The 17872-nt window shown below is 36.7% G+C and overlaps 4 protein-coding genes and 2 pseudogenes across 5 annotated transcripts; 4 read left to right on the top strand and 2 right to left on the bottom strand.

Annotated features, from left to right (window-relative positions):
* Positions 1 to 1429: 1429 nt before the first annotated feature.
* LOC141684801 (uncharacterized) lies at positions 1430 to 3724 on the bottom strand. Its single transcript, XM_074489929.1, has one exon. It carries the CDS (start codon positions 3421 to 3423, stop codon positions 1564 to 1566), a length of 1860 nt encoding a protein of 619 aa, XP_074346030.1. The 5' UTR covers positions 3424 to 3724; the 3' UTR covers positions 1430 to 1563.
* A 672-nt stretch (positions 3725 to 4396) lies between these two features.
* On the top strand, positions 4397 to 6327 carry LOC141687170 (uncharacterized; annotated as a pseudogene).
* A 2618-nt stretch (positions 6328 to 8945) lies between these two features.
* LOC141682544 (constitutive photomorphogenesis protein 10) lies at positions 8946 to 11860 on the top strand. 2 transcript variants are annotated; one of them, XR_012559821.1, is made up of 6 exons: positions 8946 to 9108; positions 9342 to 9613; positions 10420 to 10493; positions 10731 to 10878; positions 11120 to 11337; positions 11528 to 11860. XR_012559821.1 is itself a non-coding variant. In XM_074487231.1 (5 exons), the coding sequence occupies exons 2-5, from the start codon at positions 9436 to 9438 to the stop codon at positions 11623 to 11625; spliced, it is 498 nt and encodes a 165-aa protein (XP_074343332.1). In that variant the 5' UTR covers positions 8950 to 9108; positions 9342 to 9435; the 3' UTR covers positions 11626 to 11860. The 2 variants fall into 2 exon arrangements, 1 of the variants encoding a protein (XP_074343332.1); XM_074487231.1 differs by lacking the exon at positions 11120 to 11337 and having other exon boundaries at positions 8950 to 9108.
* Positions 11861 to 12531: 671 nt separating this feature from the next.
* LOC141684736 (uncharacterized) lies at positions 12532 to 14765 on the top strand. The gene has a single exon (XM_074489840.1). The coding sequence runs from the start codon at positions 12808 to 12810 to the stop codon at positions 13666 to 13668; it is 861 nt and encodes a 286-aa protein (XP_074345941.1). The 5' UTR covers positions 12532 to 12807; the 3' UTR covers positions 13669 to 14765.
* Positions 13771 to 14649, top strand: LOC141685974 (uncharacterized). Its single transcript, XM_074491044.1, has one exon. It carries the CDS (start codon positions 13771 to 13773, stop codon positions 14647 to 14649), a length of 879 nt encoding a protein of 292 aa, XP_074347145.1.
* Positions 14766 to 15362: 597 nt separating the features above from the next.
* Positions 15363 to 17271, bottom strand: LOC141686945 (uncharacterized; annotated as a pseudogene).
* Positions 17272 to 17872: the final 601 nt, after the last annotated feature.

Raw genomic sequence — 17872 nt, 5'->3', positions numbered from 1 at the left:
GCCCTTAGCATTACTGGTGGTTTGAGTCACAATCCCTGAAATATTGCTAAGTTGTTCCTTTTGTGCCGCAATTTCAGGACTTGCCTTATCTTCATCATTTCCTTCCTTCTCGCTGGAATATCTCGCCTGAGTTCTCCCCCCCACTACGTAGCCACTTAGCATCCATAGTATGTGTCCTCCTTCTTGGATCAACACGAAGCCACGTTCTATATGGCTTTTCAATACTTTCCAGAGGTGTTTCGAAAATACGATCACAAAATCTCTCTCCATGCCCTATCATTCCACAAATAAAGCAGAATGTAGGTATAGCTTCATACTTAAATTTCACCCAACATCATTCTTTTTCTGACTTCCTGAGCTTCATTCTTCGCTTAATTGGGATATCTAACGGTATGGACACACGTATACACAAGAAATCTCTCTAAACTCAAGTAAAATTATTAGAATCCCATCAATATAAGTGCCAATATAATTGCCAATGTCTTTTGCCCCTCATTGGGACATGAAACCTGCAATCATATCATGAAGTTGGACCCATAATTCAATGTTCTTAATTTAAACCATCCTGGGATTGTCACCTTCTTTAATTCGATGCAGGACCAAATGGAAACGACCAAACGTCCATGGACTCTCCTCTATGACCCTTTTGATATCAAGTTCATGATAGAACTGGAACATAAATTTGGTTAAATCCAACTGCTTAATATACACACCTTTCCGGGCCTCCACAAGGCAGCCATTTTGTGTTTCATAGCTTGAAAGTCAATAGTGGAATCCGTCAAGAATTTTCCCACAAGACACCAACGTAAATCTATTTCACTAAGATCCTCAGCGTCATTCTCATAGTTAAGGCCCCCTATTCTACATCAAATCGATTTGTATTAACGCAAAGGCTTCTTCCATTTCCTGCAGACTGATTTTTGGTTTGTCCATGCTCAAGATTGTAATAATCCAGAGAAATAGATATGAAGAAAAGAAATAAGGCTAATAATTGAAGATAGGTTAAATCAAAATACGAAGAAGTGACCTTCACTTCACGTAACCTCACATGTCAGATTACAAGACAGTTAGCAGAGATATCAGCCCAGAAGTTTAGAATTTGTCACTTGAAAATTGATGAATTCTTACGAGATTAATCACCTATCATATTATAACTTCTTCAAATACAAATTTCTCTCTGCCAAAGTTGAGCAACATAGACTGAACTAAACCAAACATATCATATTATACTTCTGGCTTTGACACCAAAAGTGAGTTAGTTCTACTAGATAAATTAAACAGACAGTTTCTGGGTAGAGAAACAACTGCATAGAGCACTGAAGGACATTCATGCAACAGGAGCAGCATACACGTCAACATGTGCACAGATTGCAGAGAGTTTTACCAAACTCACTGTAGTCAATGAATTTGTACATAACATGCTCAAACTCAAACACTTATCACCATAGTATATATAAATGAGCTTTTATCTAAGACAAAAAAAACATGCGTTTTTTTATTATTAGATCGAAAATGACATTGTTTATTTTAAGAATCATAATACATTTATTTGTCCCCAATCAATCAATCATATACAACTAGTTTCTGATAGCCGTCGCCAGAAATGGCAGCCTTCATAACAGCTTCAGGATTGGAAAGCCCCCTTTCTTCCAAGAATATAGTCAACAGATTCTTTGAAAACCCACTAAGCAGAGCGACTCCGTTCTGTGTGGCTTTGACTGGCGTTGCAGAAGATTGCCTCAGATTCCAAAATACAATGTCAGGCACTTTTTTATAACCTTGTTCCCTATATTTCCTCTGGATCACCATGTAATCAGTCTCCCACGGATGCAAACATGCTTGATCAAACTCCATATCACTGAAAACAAACACCCTCTTTATCATTTGCTCTTCACTCAGATTTGCAGCAACAGCAACCTGCAGTATTTGATCAAAAACTTTCTGAAAATTTGTATTCATACCCCATTTCATTCCCTTAACAAATTCACACTTCTCCCGGAGATTGCTTCCTTTAATCATTTGAAGTTCTGGGTTAGAGCTAAATGTAATCAGCTGCCCTTTCCAAGGCTCGTCGCTTAGCTCAGAAACTAATAAACCAAGGGCAATAGAAACTTCCATCGGTGTACCTGCCATACTTCCCGACACATCACTCACTGCAATACTATTTGTTAGTTTGCCTTTCTTCAACATATCATCCACCATTCTTTTCCATTGTAGCTCAGCAACCGTCTCTTGTCCATCACTATAACCATCCAAACAAGACCTAATTATATCATGTGGAAGCAATGCCCCAGCTGCAATCTTAGCTTTCCCTTGTTTCACATCCTCAAGATACTTGCTAAACCTTTCTTTATCATGATCCATAAAAATATCAGTATAAGTCTTCATAGCTACAGAAGCAACTCTTTTGTAAGGAAGAGAGCCCCACTTTCTTGCACTCATATAAACCTCAGGCAACTTAAGCGCCTCACGAAGCGGAACAAGGACTTGTTTCCTTAACCTATCTCTAACAGCAAACACATACTCATCATCCCCAATACCTTCGTATTCGGGGTAAAGTTCCAGAGGGAATAGCTTCTTTGCAATACTAGCACATATTAAAGTGTACCTATCATATGACGAATCAATTGTGGGACACCACTTCCCGGCCAAACTAATATTATTGGTCTTACCCAAACTCAACCACTCCATATCTGCTCTAAGTAGATCCGCAAAAAGAGTTGAAACACTCTCATGCAAGAATTGATAATTGATATCGTTATTAAACATATCCATAGCTTTCGTGGCCTTTGCAGCCTGATTTTCCTTCCTCAGCTGACTAGCCCTTTGTTTATCTTCCATCATCTTCGCCTTATTGTTTTCAATCCGCACTTCTTTTGAAATTAAATCCCTGATCAGTTTTTTCTCTAACTTCCTAATATCATTCTCCTTTCTCTTTCTCGAATCCAGCTTAAATTCAACATCCTTATAAACACCTTTTACACCCCTGCCTTTTGCATTCTTCTTCTCTTTCCATTCCCTTTTAAGTATGGCTCTTGCATCAGGACCTTGGAGTAACCTAAACAAGATCTCCAAAAAATCTTTAAAGTAACCAAACAAGGCGTAAACATGGACATTACATGCTAAAGTTTTGGGGTGATGTTTGTGTAGCCAAAGCGCCGCAGTGTAAAAGCCTTCTTTATCAGATTTGCCGGTTCCTCTAATACCTCGAAGATTGCAAATGAGTTTAAGGGTGGTGAGTGGATCATGAGACCATGAGGCTTCCAGACGTTGAATCAGCTGAAACGACGGAGTGCTGGGGACTACATGGAAAAAGAAGTCAAGGCAAGGATTTCCGGAAGACAAGTATGTGGCAGAGTTGTTTTCAGTCAAGCCCATCATTGGTTGGTTAAATCCTGTTTTCAGCGCGTTAATAAAATCCATGGCAAAAAAATGCTGTGTGATTAAAATGGGGATTCAACAGGGAAGAGTTTGAGGCTTAATGTAAATTGAGAAGTGGAGTTGACTTGGATGAGATGCTATGAGATCAATATATGCACGACATTATACTTGGAGACCAAGTATTTTGGACTGGCGATGACAGGCGAATTAAACTACTGTTTCGTTGTTTACCAAGTAACCTTGATGTTTCATGTTAGCATTAAAATATTAGTATTACGTCATTGACTTAATCTGGTTTAGTTCTAAACCAAGATATAATTTTTGTTGTTAATAGAGAACTTACTTTCCACCTTCCTTGGCAAAACCATTTCCAGACTATCTATAGTAAAGTTAGAATATAAAATGAATAGCTTAAATTTGAATTGGTGCTATAACCAAAATGTAGAATGAAGATTAGTCTTGCTTGCTATCTGTAGAAAAGAGAAAAATGAAGTCTAAGTTCTCTTCTAGCAAAATTCACTATGTCTATGTCAAAATATGACAATAGCGTAAATATTTTACTACTAGCTCTAGATTTGTTCTCCAGGATAGCAACAATGATCTTTGGTTCTAATTTCTAAAATATAGCATCTTGTTTAGATATGTCTGTGCATTGGATACAACATCAGGGATTCAATAAGTTATAAATCTGGTTTCATATTTTTCTTTATAGCACCGGTTTTAGTACTGCATTGGTATGCTCGAAGAAAAAAATAGATTGGCTACAAATAAAAGTACTAAGTTCTAACCAAAAAGGACATTCTTCTTGCGTAATGCAAAACTAGTGTTTTGGATTAAATTGACAGGGTAAAGATTATGGAAATGAAAGGGTCGGGAAGGCCATGCATGGTTCCTCGGTGTTTCTACGGATCCAGATTGTTGTTATTAGACTCTACAATATAATTTGTTAATTTACCTCTACTTAACATAACATCCACAATCTCGTTCCATTGCAGCTCTGCAGCAGTCCATTTTTTCCTCACGAACAAGACACGATTATAGTATGTTGAACTGAAGTAATGCATTAATTGCAACCTTGGATTTGCCCTGTTTCACATTTTCAAAATACTCTTTGAATTTTTTTCTGTCATGATTTTTTAAATATCATCGTGTACTTGTTCATCAGTTCATGGCAACAGATAAAACTCTGTGGTAAGAAAACTCCATTCCTTTCCACTGACATAGACTTGAGGAAACTTGAGTGCCTGGTGAAGTGACACCAGAGTAAGAGATTCCCGTGGATTTTTTTTTTTTTGGCAATGCTTGTACATATTAAATACCATTAAATTTTAATAAACTTTTTACCTCTTGCGACCGTATTAAATTAGTTAATAAACTTTTTACCTCTTTTGTTTACTTTAAGGATTTGACGGAGATCTTGTTCCGTATTCTTCAAGGCCCCGATGCCAGAACTCTTCTTAAAAGCGAGTGGAAATCGAAGAAGCCTATGAAAGGGAGAGGTTCTAAGGGTGTTTGTAGGGATGTGAAGTTTAAGCCAGATTCAAATGAGCAAAAAGAGAAGAAACTGAAGGCTGTGATTTCGAAAGAAGTAAGGATTGAGGCGAATAAGGCCAAAGTGATTGAAGAGAAACTAAGGGCTAGTAAGTTGAGGAAGGAGAAAATGGCTGAAAGAGTTAAGAAAGCTATGGATATGTTTAATAATGATGTGAAGTATCGGTTCTTGCACGAAAGTGTTTCGACTCTTTTTTGCAGATTTACTAAAGGCGGATGTGGAGTGGTTGAATCTGAAAAAGCCTAAGAATATTAGTTTGGCTGGGAAGTGGTGTCCCTCAATTGATTCGTCGTATGATAAGCATACATTGATATGCACTAGCATTGCTAAGAAACTGTTTCCAAGGAAACTCTATCCGGAGTATGAAGCGATTGGGGATGATCAGTATGTCATGGCACTTCAAAACAGATTGAGGAAACAGGTCCTTGTTCCACTTCAGGAGGCGCTTAAGTTGCCTGAAATTTATATGTGTACACAGAAGTGGGACTCTCTTCCTTACAGTAGAGTTGCTTCTGTTGCTATGAAGACCTACACTGATATTTTTATGGATCATGATAAGAAAAGATTTAGCAAGTATCTCGAGGATGTGAAACAAGGGAAAGAAAAGATTGCATCTGGGGCACTATTTCCGCATGACATAATCAGGTCTTGTTTAGCCCGTAGTAGTGATGGACAGGAGATTGTTGCAGAGCTGCAATGGAATGGAATGGTGGATGATATGCTGAACAAAGGCAAACTTACAAATTCTCTTGCGATTTCTGATGTGTCAGGAAGTATGTTTTCGGGGCTTCCAAAAAATATGGAAGGAACGCCATTGGAAGTTTCTGTTGCGCTTGGTTTATTAGTTTCTGAGCTAAGTGAAGAGCCTTGGAAAGGACAGCTGATCACTTTTAGCTGGAAGCTAGAACTTCACGTGATTCAAGGTAGCAGTCTTAGGGAAAAGTGTGAATTTATTAAGAGAAAGCAGTGAAATGTAAATACAGATTTCCAAAAGGTCTTTGATAAAAGATTAGAGGTTGCTGTTGAAGCAAAGCTGAGTGAAGAGCAAATGGTAAAGAGGTTGTTTGTTTTCAGTGATATGGAGTTTGACGAAGCATCTCTGCATCCGTGGGAAACTGATTACATGGTGATTCAGAGGAAATTTAGAGAAAAGGGGTTTGAAAAAGTGCCTGACATTGTGTTTTGGAACCTGAGGAACTCTTCTGCAACACCTGTCAAAGCTACGGAAAAGGGTGTGGCTCTGCTTAGTGGTTTTTCAAGGAATTTGTTAAATCTCTTCCTGGAAGAAGGGGGGAATATGAATCCTGAAGCTGTGATGAAGGCTGCCATATCTGGTGACGACTATGAGAAACTAGTTTTATATGACTGATAAATAATTGAGGACAGATATGTGTTTTAGCATTATTAAACTATATAGCATGTTTTTTAATATCTGTTTTTTGAATCTTAGGATTTTCCTTGATAAATAAAAGCATTTGGTTTTGGCTCAAGTAGAAACTCCTATATCATATTTATGCTATGGCAACAACTGTTTGAGTTTCAGCATCTTACTTTGGAGGTTTGGCTAAAGTTAATTTTGATATATCTCCTGGAATCAACATTTAACACCCAACTTTTAAGTACTTGGAATTATTGTATATTTGGATGGTTTTTTGTTTGTAATTCTGTTTGGTAAGTGGACTTTGAGTTAATGTGATGCTTTGAGCTAGTTCTTATCGATTTACTGCAAGATTTATTAATCAACATTCTATGTGGATTGCCTGAGAAAGATTTAATCTTTCTGATGCATTTCTATTTCAATATATAGTCCACTCGACCACAATATCAAAAACTTGCAGTTGCAGAAATAGTGTAAGTGATGTAGACATGTTGGGAACATAAATACTCTATGTTATAAGCAGTTTGCATGCTCAGAATGTAAATTAGGATCAATTGGTGTAGGTGTTTTTGATTTCTGACCCTTTTCGAGATCTGGTTAAGATATAGAGAATTTTCTTTTTCCTTTACCCCTGTTCTTGTAAAATTGGAAAACCAAGATTGTCCTGTCTAAGATATGAAATATACAGTATAAATAAACTGAGCATTGAGTCATTAACCTCAAAATATCACATTGAAATAAATAGACTGACTCAATGTTCAGGGTGATGATGTTCTGGTGATTTTCAGGGCATTGTTATCTTATGTATCTGTTTTATCTCGTCTCGTGCATTAAAACAGTTGGATGATTCTGAAATAAAAGAGGAGAAAGATGACCAGTGGGACTGAATATTAATAGGAAATATCTTATGCTCCTGTTTTTTCCTTCTAATTGTCATTTTACTTATCTTTTCTGTGAATTTCCGCTTTGGATGCTTCAAAACGGTTTACATTGTTTTATATTACTGTGTTAATTTTTGGTCTTTAATTTTAATGGCATTATTTTTACGAACTAAATGTTGGCTGGATCCACCATCTCTTTGGTGTACAGCTGATGGATAATTTCACAAATTGTACTGGCAAGGTTGATTTTGCAGAGCTCTCTAGCTAAGAGACTGCTTGGTTTTTGTTTAAACACATTAACTTTCCGAAAGCAATTTTTGGCTTGTCCAGGACTTCCACGGGGATGGCTTTTGACAAGTCCTGGGACTGGGACTGCTTACAAAGAGAATTGGAAGTGCTAATTTCGGGATGGATATAGTCTGTTTCTCGTTAAATTACCATCATATAGCTCAGTTCTGATGCATATATAAATATAATATAGGAGATAGCAGTCTCATTTAACCTGTCTAGATGACCCGGAAGAGTGCATTTTGACAATTTCTTGTTAGCATTTTCATGTCTTGAGAGACTATCAAAGGTCAACTTTTTGCTACTGGGAGAAGATAGATTTATCCAATTAACGATAACTAGACATCAATATAGTTAGTCACATATTCATAGATAAACTCTTTACCATAAATGAAAGCCACTATCACAGCTTGCGGATTGCAATTAGTACTGCTTTCGTATTTTAATCATCATCCATATCCTCCATTTCACAAATTTTACCAGCACCTTTAAGGATTGGTGATGGCACTTACTGAATATGAATCCTTAATTTCACAAATAAATGTGCATATAGGCCTGGTTATCTGTTTCTAAGAGCCTGATACAGCTTCAGGAATATCTTGATTGCATGCAAGGTCAATGCATGAGAAAACCTATGCTTAAACCATTATATCAATTAAATTCACAGGTTCCATGGACCAAGTATTATGCGCAGTAACACTGCAGGAAGATTTGGAATGCAGTAACAATGAAGAACACATGGCAAAAATTTAAAAGAACAACATAATTATACATAAAAATGAATTTGTGATCTTAATCATGTGCATCTAATTTTTGATACTCATAGCGGGAAATGACCTTTTCCTAGGGCTAAATTTCTTGTCCTCTTCCCGGAATATATTCATCAAATTCTTTAAATATCCTCTAAACCATACCCACTCCATTATGTGTTGTTGCAGATGAAACCCTGAGGTTCCAAAACAAGATATTGGGGACTCTCTCCTATCGACTTTCCTTGGATTTTTTCAGAATCACCATGTAATGAGTCTCCCATGGATACTCCAATGTTTGATCAAAATCCTTGTCACTTTAAAATATCATCCACCATCTGCTTCCATTGCTTCTTCTGTTTTTTTTTTAAAGATTTTATAAATGTATCAGACTAATCTTTGAATTAATTTCAAAGCTAAATCTTATTTTTAAGTTCAACAATTAATTTATTTTATTGCCCAGTGAATGTTGGCACCATGTCAATTATGCATTTGAAATCATACAAGTTCTGTTAAATATCGATATTAATAAGATAGTGGGAGGAGCCGTTATTTTTATAATTACTTAATTCCAGGTGTTAGTCGTAAAATATGTACATTTTAAATTAATAGGCCATTCATTTCATAATGTCGCTCGATTAATGTTGATCTGTTCTGTTCTGTGATTAATGGAGGATAAAACTCAGCGGAGTATTTGTTATTTTGTTTACTTCATAGAAAGTGTTTTAAATAATTTACTGTTCACAGTAACCAAAGATTAAATTAAGAGAAAAAAGGGGGAAATACAGATTTAGGAATAGACATGGGGTTGAAGATGACATAGTACTGATCTTACTCGTTTGGATTCTTCTTTGTCAGCTCGCCGATATCCAAGCCCGGGTGCTTACTCTCTCTCTCTCTCTCTCTCTCTCTCTCTCTCTCTCTCTCTCTCTCTCTCTCTCCTTCCCCTTAATTCCTTGATTCACTGTATATTTGTCTGTGTGCCTATCTACACGTGTAATATTACAATTTCTTATTTACCAGAAACCTTTGGTTGTTATTGCAACAAAGTGATAGGAGCATAATATGAATTTATCAGAATTGTTGTTAAAGTTTTGAATTATTGTGGTTAGGAGTGTGCGTAAATATCCAAAGCATCGGAAGTTAAATCTAGTTTAAGGCAGGGTTAGTGAATTAAATTGAATTGAATTGAATTGCGGGGAAGGGATGAAGAGCAGTAGTTCAGGAGGAAGAACATGGCAATCGACAACAACAGTGTCATCTTCGGGTAAGAGAATACAAAAGGAAATGAGTGAACTTAACTTGGACCCACCTCCTCACTCTTCTGCTGGCCCTAAAGGCGATAATCTTTATCACTGGGTTGCTACCCTCATTGCCCCTTCAGGTACCTCTACAACTATCATCATCCATTAACACATTCAATCTTTTTTTGTTGCGTGAGAGTGGGTCGGTGATTTCAGATGTGTATCAGTAGGCTTTACATCTATTATTAAGTTATGTGTTTGCTTGATAAAAAAGAGCAAACTTCGAGTGATGCTCTACTTTACCTTGCCTTAGCTTCTACTATCAACTGCAATACTATTTTTTTCTTTTATAATGTTTCTTTTATTACTCCCCAATAACTTTAACTTTTAGGTTGGTAGATTTGGAAATTGGTTAATTTTGACAAGGCAACCACCCATATTGTATCTAGTTATGAATGTTGTGAATCATCAACTATAATCGTGCTTAAAATGAATATGAATTCCTCATATTTGATTAGTTTGCTCCTATCCCGCAATTGCCGAGCTGGGCAGAATTTTCCCACTTATTGAATGGTACTCATTCTTTCGCATCACGAATGTCATTTCATGCATGCCTTAACATCAAAGGATCATTGTAGGAATCAATTCTAAACCACGCAGGTTTTATGTTTCATAGCTCAAGCATAGTTTAGAGTTATTTTATACTGAAAAATATTGAAGGTTTAAAATCATAAAAGCATCATTCTTTCCAACTGACCTTATGATATTCATCTGCTTCTAGTTGTTAGATTATGATATTTCTTGAGCTTAACTCTAAATGATGACAAATTAAAATTTTCATCCATCTTTTTGTTGTATGAATATTCATGAAGCTTACACTTTACCTTTTGGATATTATATGTTACATTATATTGGCTACATCTTTAGATTTCATTGTTGGTTGCAGGAACACCTTATCAGGGGGGAATATTTTTTCTTGACATAACATTTCCGAATGATTATCCCTTCAGACCCCCCAAGGTATGTACATTTGTATATCAGAACATTGTATACATTAGTGCTTTTTAAAACTCATTAAACAATGTCGTTTGTGGGGGGTCCTCAAATGAGCAAAATCTTTCTTAGTGGTTTATTAGATTATGCAAGAGTTGGATTATGTAATATTGGCCATCCTACCATAGGCCTGGTGAATTATATATGTCATGTCATTTTTTTATTTTCCTTTTATGCGTGTTAATTCTAAATTCAGAACTACAGGTGGTATTCAAAACTCGCATCTACCACTGCAATGTTGATTCAGGCGGCAATGTTGGTTTGGATATTCTGAAGGATAGCTGGAGCCCTGCTTTAACAATTTCAAAAGTTTTGCTAGCATTAAGATCGATTTTCACAAATCCTGATCCCTGTATGTATTTTTTCTCTATTTCGAAGTGATATCTTGTTTCAGTGGTTAAGATTATGGAAGCAAAATACATGTTATAGCTATAAGTAGGACCTCTTCTTGTTCAGCGAGGAAATGATTGGTGTAGCTTCTTATTTAGGCGATGTTTATAATTTAAAATTTGGGAAGTTTCTTCTTTAGTATATACATATATACCAAGCAAATTAGGGTCTCATTATCATAATTAGTCACGTTATTCCCACAGGTTTTATATTCAGATTGCAAACACTCTTTATGATGGCCAGGAAGGGTCTAAGTGAATGAAACTAGTATTTGCTTTTGCCTTCAACTAGTATTTCCTTTGCCACTAAGATTACCAATAAATCCTGATCCGAGTCAACACAGAAGTTGGTCCAAGACCTAATCTTTAGCATTAATAAAGGATTTACTTTGCTTGGAGCAAGTGGACCAGAAGTCTATAAGGTAACCTAAATAAACTTTTAAATAGTTTGAGCGTGAAATATAGTAACTTTTAAGGAGGTGTATTAAGGAATATGTGCGGTGCATCAATATTTACGGGTGTGATGATCAAAACACCAACTGTATTGGTTCTTTTCTTTAAATTTGTGCCTCTTGCAAACTTAAAATATAGAAATTACATTAATTCTTGCAGATAAACCTCTTGTTCCTGGTATCGCTCACTTGTACTTGGAAGATAAAGCTAAACATAATGAATTAGCTGCAGAATGGACGCGGCGATTTGCAAGGTAACGAAGAAGAATCTGGTAAGAGAGACATTTTAGGTTAAGGCACTTTGTTCAGGGCACTTCAGTTCCCTTGTGTTCTTGGGCACTATGTGTAAGATACTGCTGATGTTTGCACCTTTTGACTCATAATTTTTACTACTATCTATCGAATAGAATGCTTTTAACTGGTTTGAGCTTGAGAACTCCTATCTGTATTATAGTTTGATTTATAGTATCCATTTTCTTTGCTGTTCAATTTATTGGTATTTATGTACGGTCCTTTTGAAGTTCACAAACAATTTACTCGTTTTGGTTATGTTTGGATGATACAGCTATGTGAATTTTAGATTTAAGTTTCTGAAGTTGTTTTGACTTGTGTGTATATAAGAAAATAGCTTAATTTTGTAAGAACTCGCAAGAGAAAGTTATTGACTTGGTAAAACCAATGGATCTTTCTAACAAACATGATTGAGTATAACAATGTAATAATTATAATTTGTGAAAGATATTAAAATTGAAGTCGTTATTTTTGGTTACTCAAGGCCATGATGAAAGAACCGTTATCATAAATTCATATGGTAATGGAAATTGAAGAACTCATCGGAGGGTAGATGTGTTTAAGGTGTTAGTAGTGATGTGAAGTTTGATTTGTATCCAAGAATGAAGAAGGGGAAGTAAGTAATTAAGCTATTATTCCGGAAACATTAAGCTATTATCCAATAACATTTTTATTTATTTTGGTCGAGAAAGTGGAGTCCCCTGATTTATTTTAAATCTGAAAACAAGAAAAATTATATTATAACTCAAGAAAACAAGAAAGATTATAACGGACTAAATAATATTCCTTTTTTTTAAAAAAAGTAAACTAACATATTCTATTCGAAAATAAATTACATAAAAAATGTTTTAATCTTAAATTAATTGGGGAGTTATTCTCAAAAAATTAATTGGGGAGTTAATTTTACAAGACAAGCAATTAGCAAAAGAAAGATAATAAATTATTAGCCAAACGTTAACTAATCCTAATTATATGACGGTGCAGGTGCTCCTAATTATACTTGGCCTCCAAGTAGAATTTTTGTATATATATTTGGATCATACATGATCTGATACTAAACCAAAACCCTCATCTCCAATCAATTATCTACTTATCTACCCTAAAATCCCTTCTCGACTGTTGAATCCACATACATCTAAATATTTGGCTATGGAGTTCGTTAACGCACTAAGAACTGGATTCAACGTAGCCCCTCCGATGATGGGCTTGACTCAAAACAATTCCGCAACGTACTTGTCTTCTTGCAATCCATGTCTTGATTTCTTCTTCCATGTTGTCCCTGACACGCCCTCGTATCAACTAGTCCAACGTCTCGAAACCTCGTGGTCTCGTGATCCACTCACCACTCTTAAACTCATATGTAATTTACGTGGCGTTAGAGGCACCGGAAAATCTGATAAAGAAGGGTTTTACACTGCTGCATTATGGCTCCACAAACATCATCCTAAAACCCTAGCATGCAATGCGCATGTTTACGCCTCGTTTGGTTACTTTAAGGATTTGATGGAGATCTTGTTTCGTCTTCTCCAAGGCGCTGATGCAAGGGCTAGACTTAAAAGTGAATGGAAATCGAGGAAGCCTTTGAAAGGGAGAGGTTCTATTGGTGTTTGTAGGGATGTCAAGTTTAAGTCGGGTTGGAGAAAGAGGAAGGAGAAGAAACTCAAGTCTTTGATTCCGAGAGAAGTGAGGATTGAAGCGAATAAGGCGCAAGCTATGGATGATAAACATAGGGCTAGTCAGTTGAGGAAGGAGAAACAGGCTGAAAGAGTAAAGAAGCATATGGACATGTACAATACCGATGCCAATTATCGGTTCTTGCATGAAAGTGTTTCTACTCTTTTTGCGGATTTACTTAAGGCGGATGTGGAGTGGTTGAATTTGAAGAAGGCTAAAAGTATTAGTTTGGCTGGTAAGTGGTGTCCCTCAATTGATTCGTCATATGATAAGTACACAATGATATGTGCTAGTATCGCTAAAAAACTGTTTCCAAGGGAAATCTACCCGGAGTAAGAAGGGATTGGGGAGGATCGGTATATTTTAGCAGTGAGAGATAGGTTGAGGAAACAAGTGCTTGTTCCACTTCATGAGGCGCTTAAGTTGCCTGAGGTTTATATGAGTGCACAGAAGTGGGATTCCCTTCCTTACAAAAGAGTTGCTTCTGTAGCTATGAAGACTTACACTGATATTTTTATGGATCATGATAAGGAAAGGTTTAGCAAGTATCTTGAGGATGTGAAGCAAGGAAAAGCAAAGATTGCATCGGGGGCATTGCTTCCACATGATATAATTAAGTCTTGTTTGGCCCGTGATACTGATGGACAAGAGATGGTTGCGGAGCTGCAGTGGAAAGGAATGGTGGATGATATGTTGAATAAAGGAAAGCTTAAAAATTGTATTGCAGTTAGTGATGTGTCAGGAAGTATGGAAGGAACACCGATGGAAGTTTCTGTTGCCCGTGGTTTATTAGTTTCTGAGCTAAGTGATGAGCCTTGGAAAGGACAGCTGATTACCTTCAGCTCTAACCCAGAACTTCATGTAGTTAAAGGGAACAATCTCCGGGAGAAATGTGAATTTATTAAGGAAATGGACTGGAATATGAACACTGATTTTCAGAAGGTTTTTGATAAAATACTGAAGGTTGCTCTGGATGCAAAGCTGACCGAAGAGCAAATGATAAAGAGGGTATTTGTTTTCAGTGATATGGAGTTTGATCTGGCATCTCTGCGTCCTTGGGAGACTGATTACATGGTGATTCAGAGGAAATTCAGGGAAAAGGGGTATGTAAAAGTGCCTGACATTGTGTTCTGGAATCTCAGTGAATCTTCTGCAACACCTGTCAAAGCTACGGAAAAAGGGGTGGCTCTGGTTAGTGGGTTCTCTAAGAATTTGCTGACTATCTTCTTGGAAGAAGGGGGAGATATGAATCCTGAAGCTGTGATGAAGGCTGCCATTTCCGGTGACGACTATGAGAAACTAGTTTTATATGATTGATTGATTGATCGAGGACAGAGATGTGTGTTTTGGGTTTTCCAACTATGTAATGTGTTTTTCAAACTCTGTTATCTAAATTGATTAGGATTTTGTTTAATAAATAAAAAAGATTTGGTTTCGGGCTAAACGTAAACTCCTATATCATGGTGATTAATGTTTGAGTTAGAGAATTGAATATGTATGTGTAAAAATGTTTGTGCATATCTATCTGCAAAGGAACAGTTTATACACATGTTAATGGCCTTGTTAGATGGATGTCAAGGTAGTACAACTAGAACATAGCATACTGGTGTAGTATGAGTCCCTATCTTTCCGGACTGTTTCCAAAGTCCCGTTCGTTCAAGTAATTAAACAGAAGATAGCATGCATAAGGCATCTGCATTTAACCCTTGTAGTTTCCTGCCCCAGAGGCTATATTACAGAATCCAAAAGGTAATCCATAACAATGTTGTTATGACTCTGAAGTCTATATAATTTGGGTGTTATAAGAGTTTAGAAGGATTGATTTTGCTCCACTATCTTTAGATGAACGTACACAACTACAATTCTATAATACAATTAAATAAAACTATTTAGCTAAAATGTTATAAAATTGGCTGCGTGAACAAGTGATATGTACTTGAAAGTAAATACTAAACATCCTATGGCATGTAAGAAGTGTATTTATGAAACGTAATATACTTGAAACCATTAAACTATTGGATGCTGCAAAACTTTTCCTAGTTAAGATTTCACTAAACAAATTGTAGAATTTACATCTCTTCTCAATTAATCATATACAACTAGTTTCTGATACTCGTCGCCAGAAATGGTAGCCTCCATCACAATCTCTGGATTAATATCTCCTCCTCCTCTCAGGAAAAGACTCAACAAATTCTTTGAAAATCCACTAAGCATATAGCAACTCCATTTTGTGTGGTTGTGACAGGTGTTGAAAACGAATCCCTGAGGTTCCCGAACATGATATCAGGCACTCTCTCATAGCCATTTTCCTTGAATTTCTTCTGAATCACCATGTAATCTGTCTCCCACGGATTCTTTAATGCTTTGTCAAATTCCATATCACTAAAAACAAACACCGTCTTAATCATTAGATCTTCACTCAGCTTTGCAGCTACAGCAACCTTCAAAATTTCATCAAAACCTTCTGAAAATATGTATTTCCACCCCAATCCATTTTTCTAATAAATTCACTCTTTTCAAGGAGACTATTTCCTTCAATTAAATGAAGCTGTGCATACTCGCTAAAAGTAATAACATGTCCCTTCCAGGGTTCTTCACTTAGCTCAGAAATTAACAGACCAAGTACAATCGAGACTTTCACTGGAATTCCTAACATACTTCCCGAGACATCAGAAACTGCAATACAATTTGTTAATCTACCATTCTGTAACATATCATTCACCATCATTTTCCATTGCAGCTCAGCAACAGTCATTTGTTCCTCTGTGTCACCATACAGACAAGACTCAATTATATCATGAGGAAGTAAAGCTCCGGCTGCAATCTTTGCTTTTTCCTTGTTTTACATTCTGAAGGTACTCATCGAACCTTCTTTTGTCATGATTTCTGAAAAAAATTGTGTAATTCGTCATGGCGACTGACAGATGATACTCTGTTGTAAGGAGTTGAACTACATTCCCTTGCACTCATATACACCTCTGGCAACTTGAGTGCGTGGCACCAATACATGTTTCCTCAACCTGTCTCTCACTCGATACACGTAGTGAACATCCTCAATTCCTTCATACTCGGGGTAAGATTCTCGAGAAAATACTTAGCAATGCTTGCAGAGATTAATGTGTATTTATCATACAAACACCATTCCCAGCTAAACTAAAATTATTTGTGATCCCCGATTTCAAGCATTCCGTATCCGCCTTCAACAGATTTGCAAAAAGAGCTGAAAACTGGTAATTTACATCAGTATTGTACATTTCAAGTGCCTTCTTTGATCTCTCTAGCTGTTTCTGCTTTCTCAAATTCCTAGCCCTCTGCTGGTTTTCCATCACTTTGACCTTATTTGCTCGAATCCTTACATCTCTTGGGACCTGGGCCCTCTTTTTCCTTGTATATGTTGACAGATATCTGCAATTAGTGCGCTGCGCTGCGTTCTTCGAGATTTGAAGTGAAGTGCCCTTTGTAGAGCTCTTGCTTTTGAACCCTTCCCGGCTTCCCATTCTTTCTTCATCAATGACCGGGCATCAGGGCCTTCGAGTAATCTAAACATGATCTCTAACAAATCTTTTAAGCAGCCAAAAGAGGCATAAACTTCAACATTGGAAGCTAGGCTAGGCTTCTGGGGTGGTGTTTGTGAAGCCAAAGTGCAGCAGTGTAAGAGCCTTCCCTATCATTCTTTCCAGTGCCTCTGACACCTCTGAGATTGCAGATTAGTTTCAGAGTGGTGAGTGGATCATGAGCCCATGATGACTCAAGTCGATTAACAAGCTGAGAGGGAGGCGTATCAGGGACAAGGCAAGGAGTACCAGAAGACAAGTGGCTGAATGGTTCTCTGTAAATCCCATTAGTCGGTGTTGTCGACTCACTGGAAACCTGGACCGCAGTCCTATTTTCCTTGATTTTCGACGTCTAGGGACCTTTGGGTTATTTTTTGGAGGCTGTAGTGCAGTAGTGGATGAGGATGGCTTTTTCTTGGAGACAACTGGTGGGTTCTTCGACCTTATAGTCGAGGAGGTGAGGATTTCTTTCAAATTTTTCAACGGTGCAGCTTTAAAATTCATGACGTTCTACAAGGGCCTTGTTGAAGGGATTTAGAAAAGTAATAAAGTGTGTGTAGTTTATGTGTTAGAATGAGGATGCTAATTCAGCTAAAGGATCATAAAAGGCCTATTTATAGAACACAATTGTTCTTGGTGTCCAATATTAGAGTGCATAAGATAGATAGTGGTTAAGTTAGAAATTAGTTAAGGGTAGATTACACATTTAATCTAGTTGAGAGTTAGTTACTTCCCGCCTAAAAGTTTGTTCTTGTAAACTTGTATATAACTCAAAACAATCTGTACATTTTATTCATTCAATACAATTTTCATTTTTCACATTGGAAATTCTACATGGTATCAGAGTTATGATCTCTGTTTCTTTAGTTTGTTACATCTATTTTCGCCATTAAAGCTTCAAACAAGTTTTTTGTTTCATTCTTGTTTTTCGTTCTTTCAGTAGTAAAGTTCAGTGTTTCTATTTGCAAAAATCATTCTACTGGTTG

The sequence above is a fragment of the Apium graveolens genome, chromosome 9, assembly GCF_009905375.1.
Source record: "Apium graveolens cultivar Ventura chromosome 9, ASM990537v1, whole genome shotgun sequence".
NCBI lineage: Eukaryota > Viridiplantae > Streptophyta > Magnoliopsida > Apiales > Apiaceae > Apium > Apium graveolens.
The sequence above is the reverse complement of the archived record's forward strand: the minus strand, read 5'-3'. Positions and strand labels throughout refer to the sequence as shown.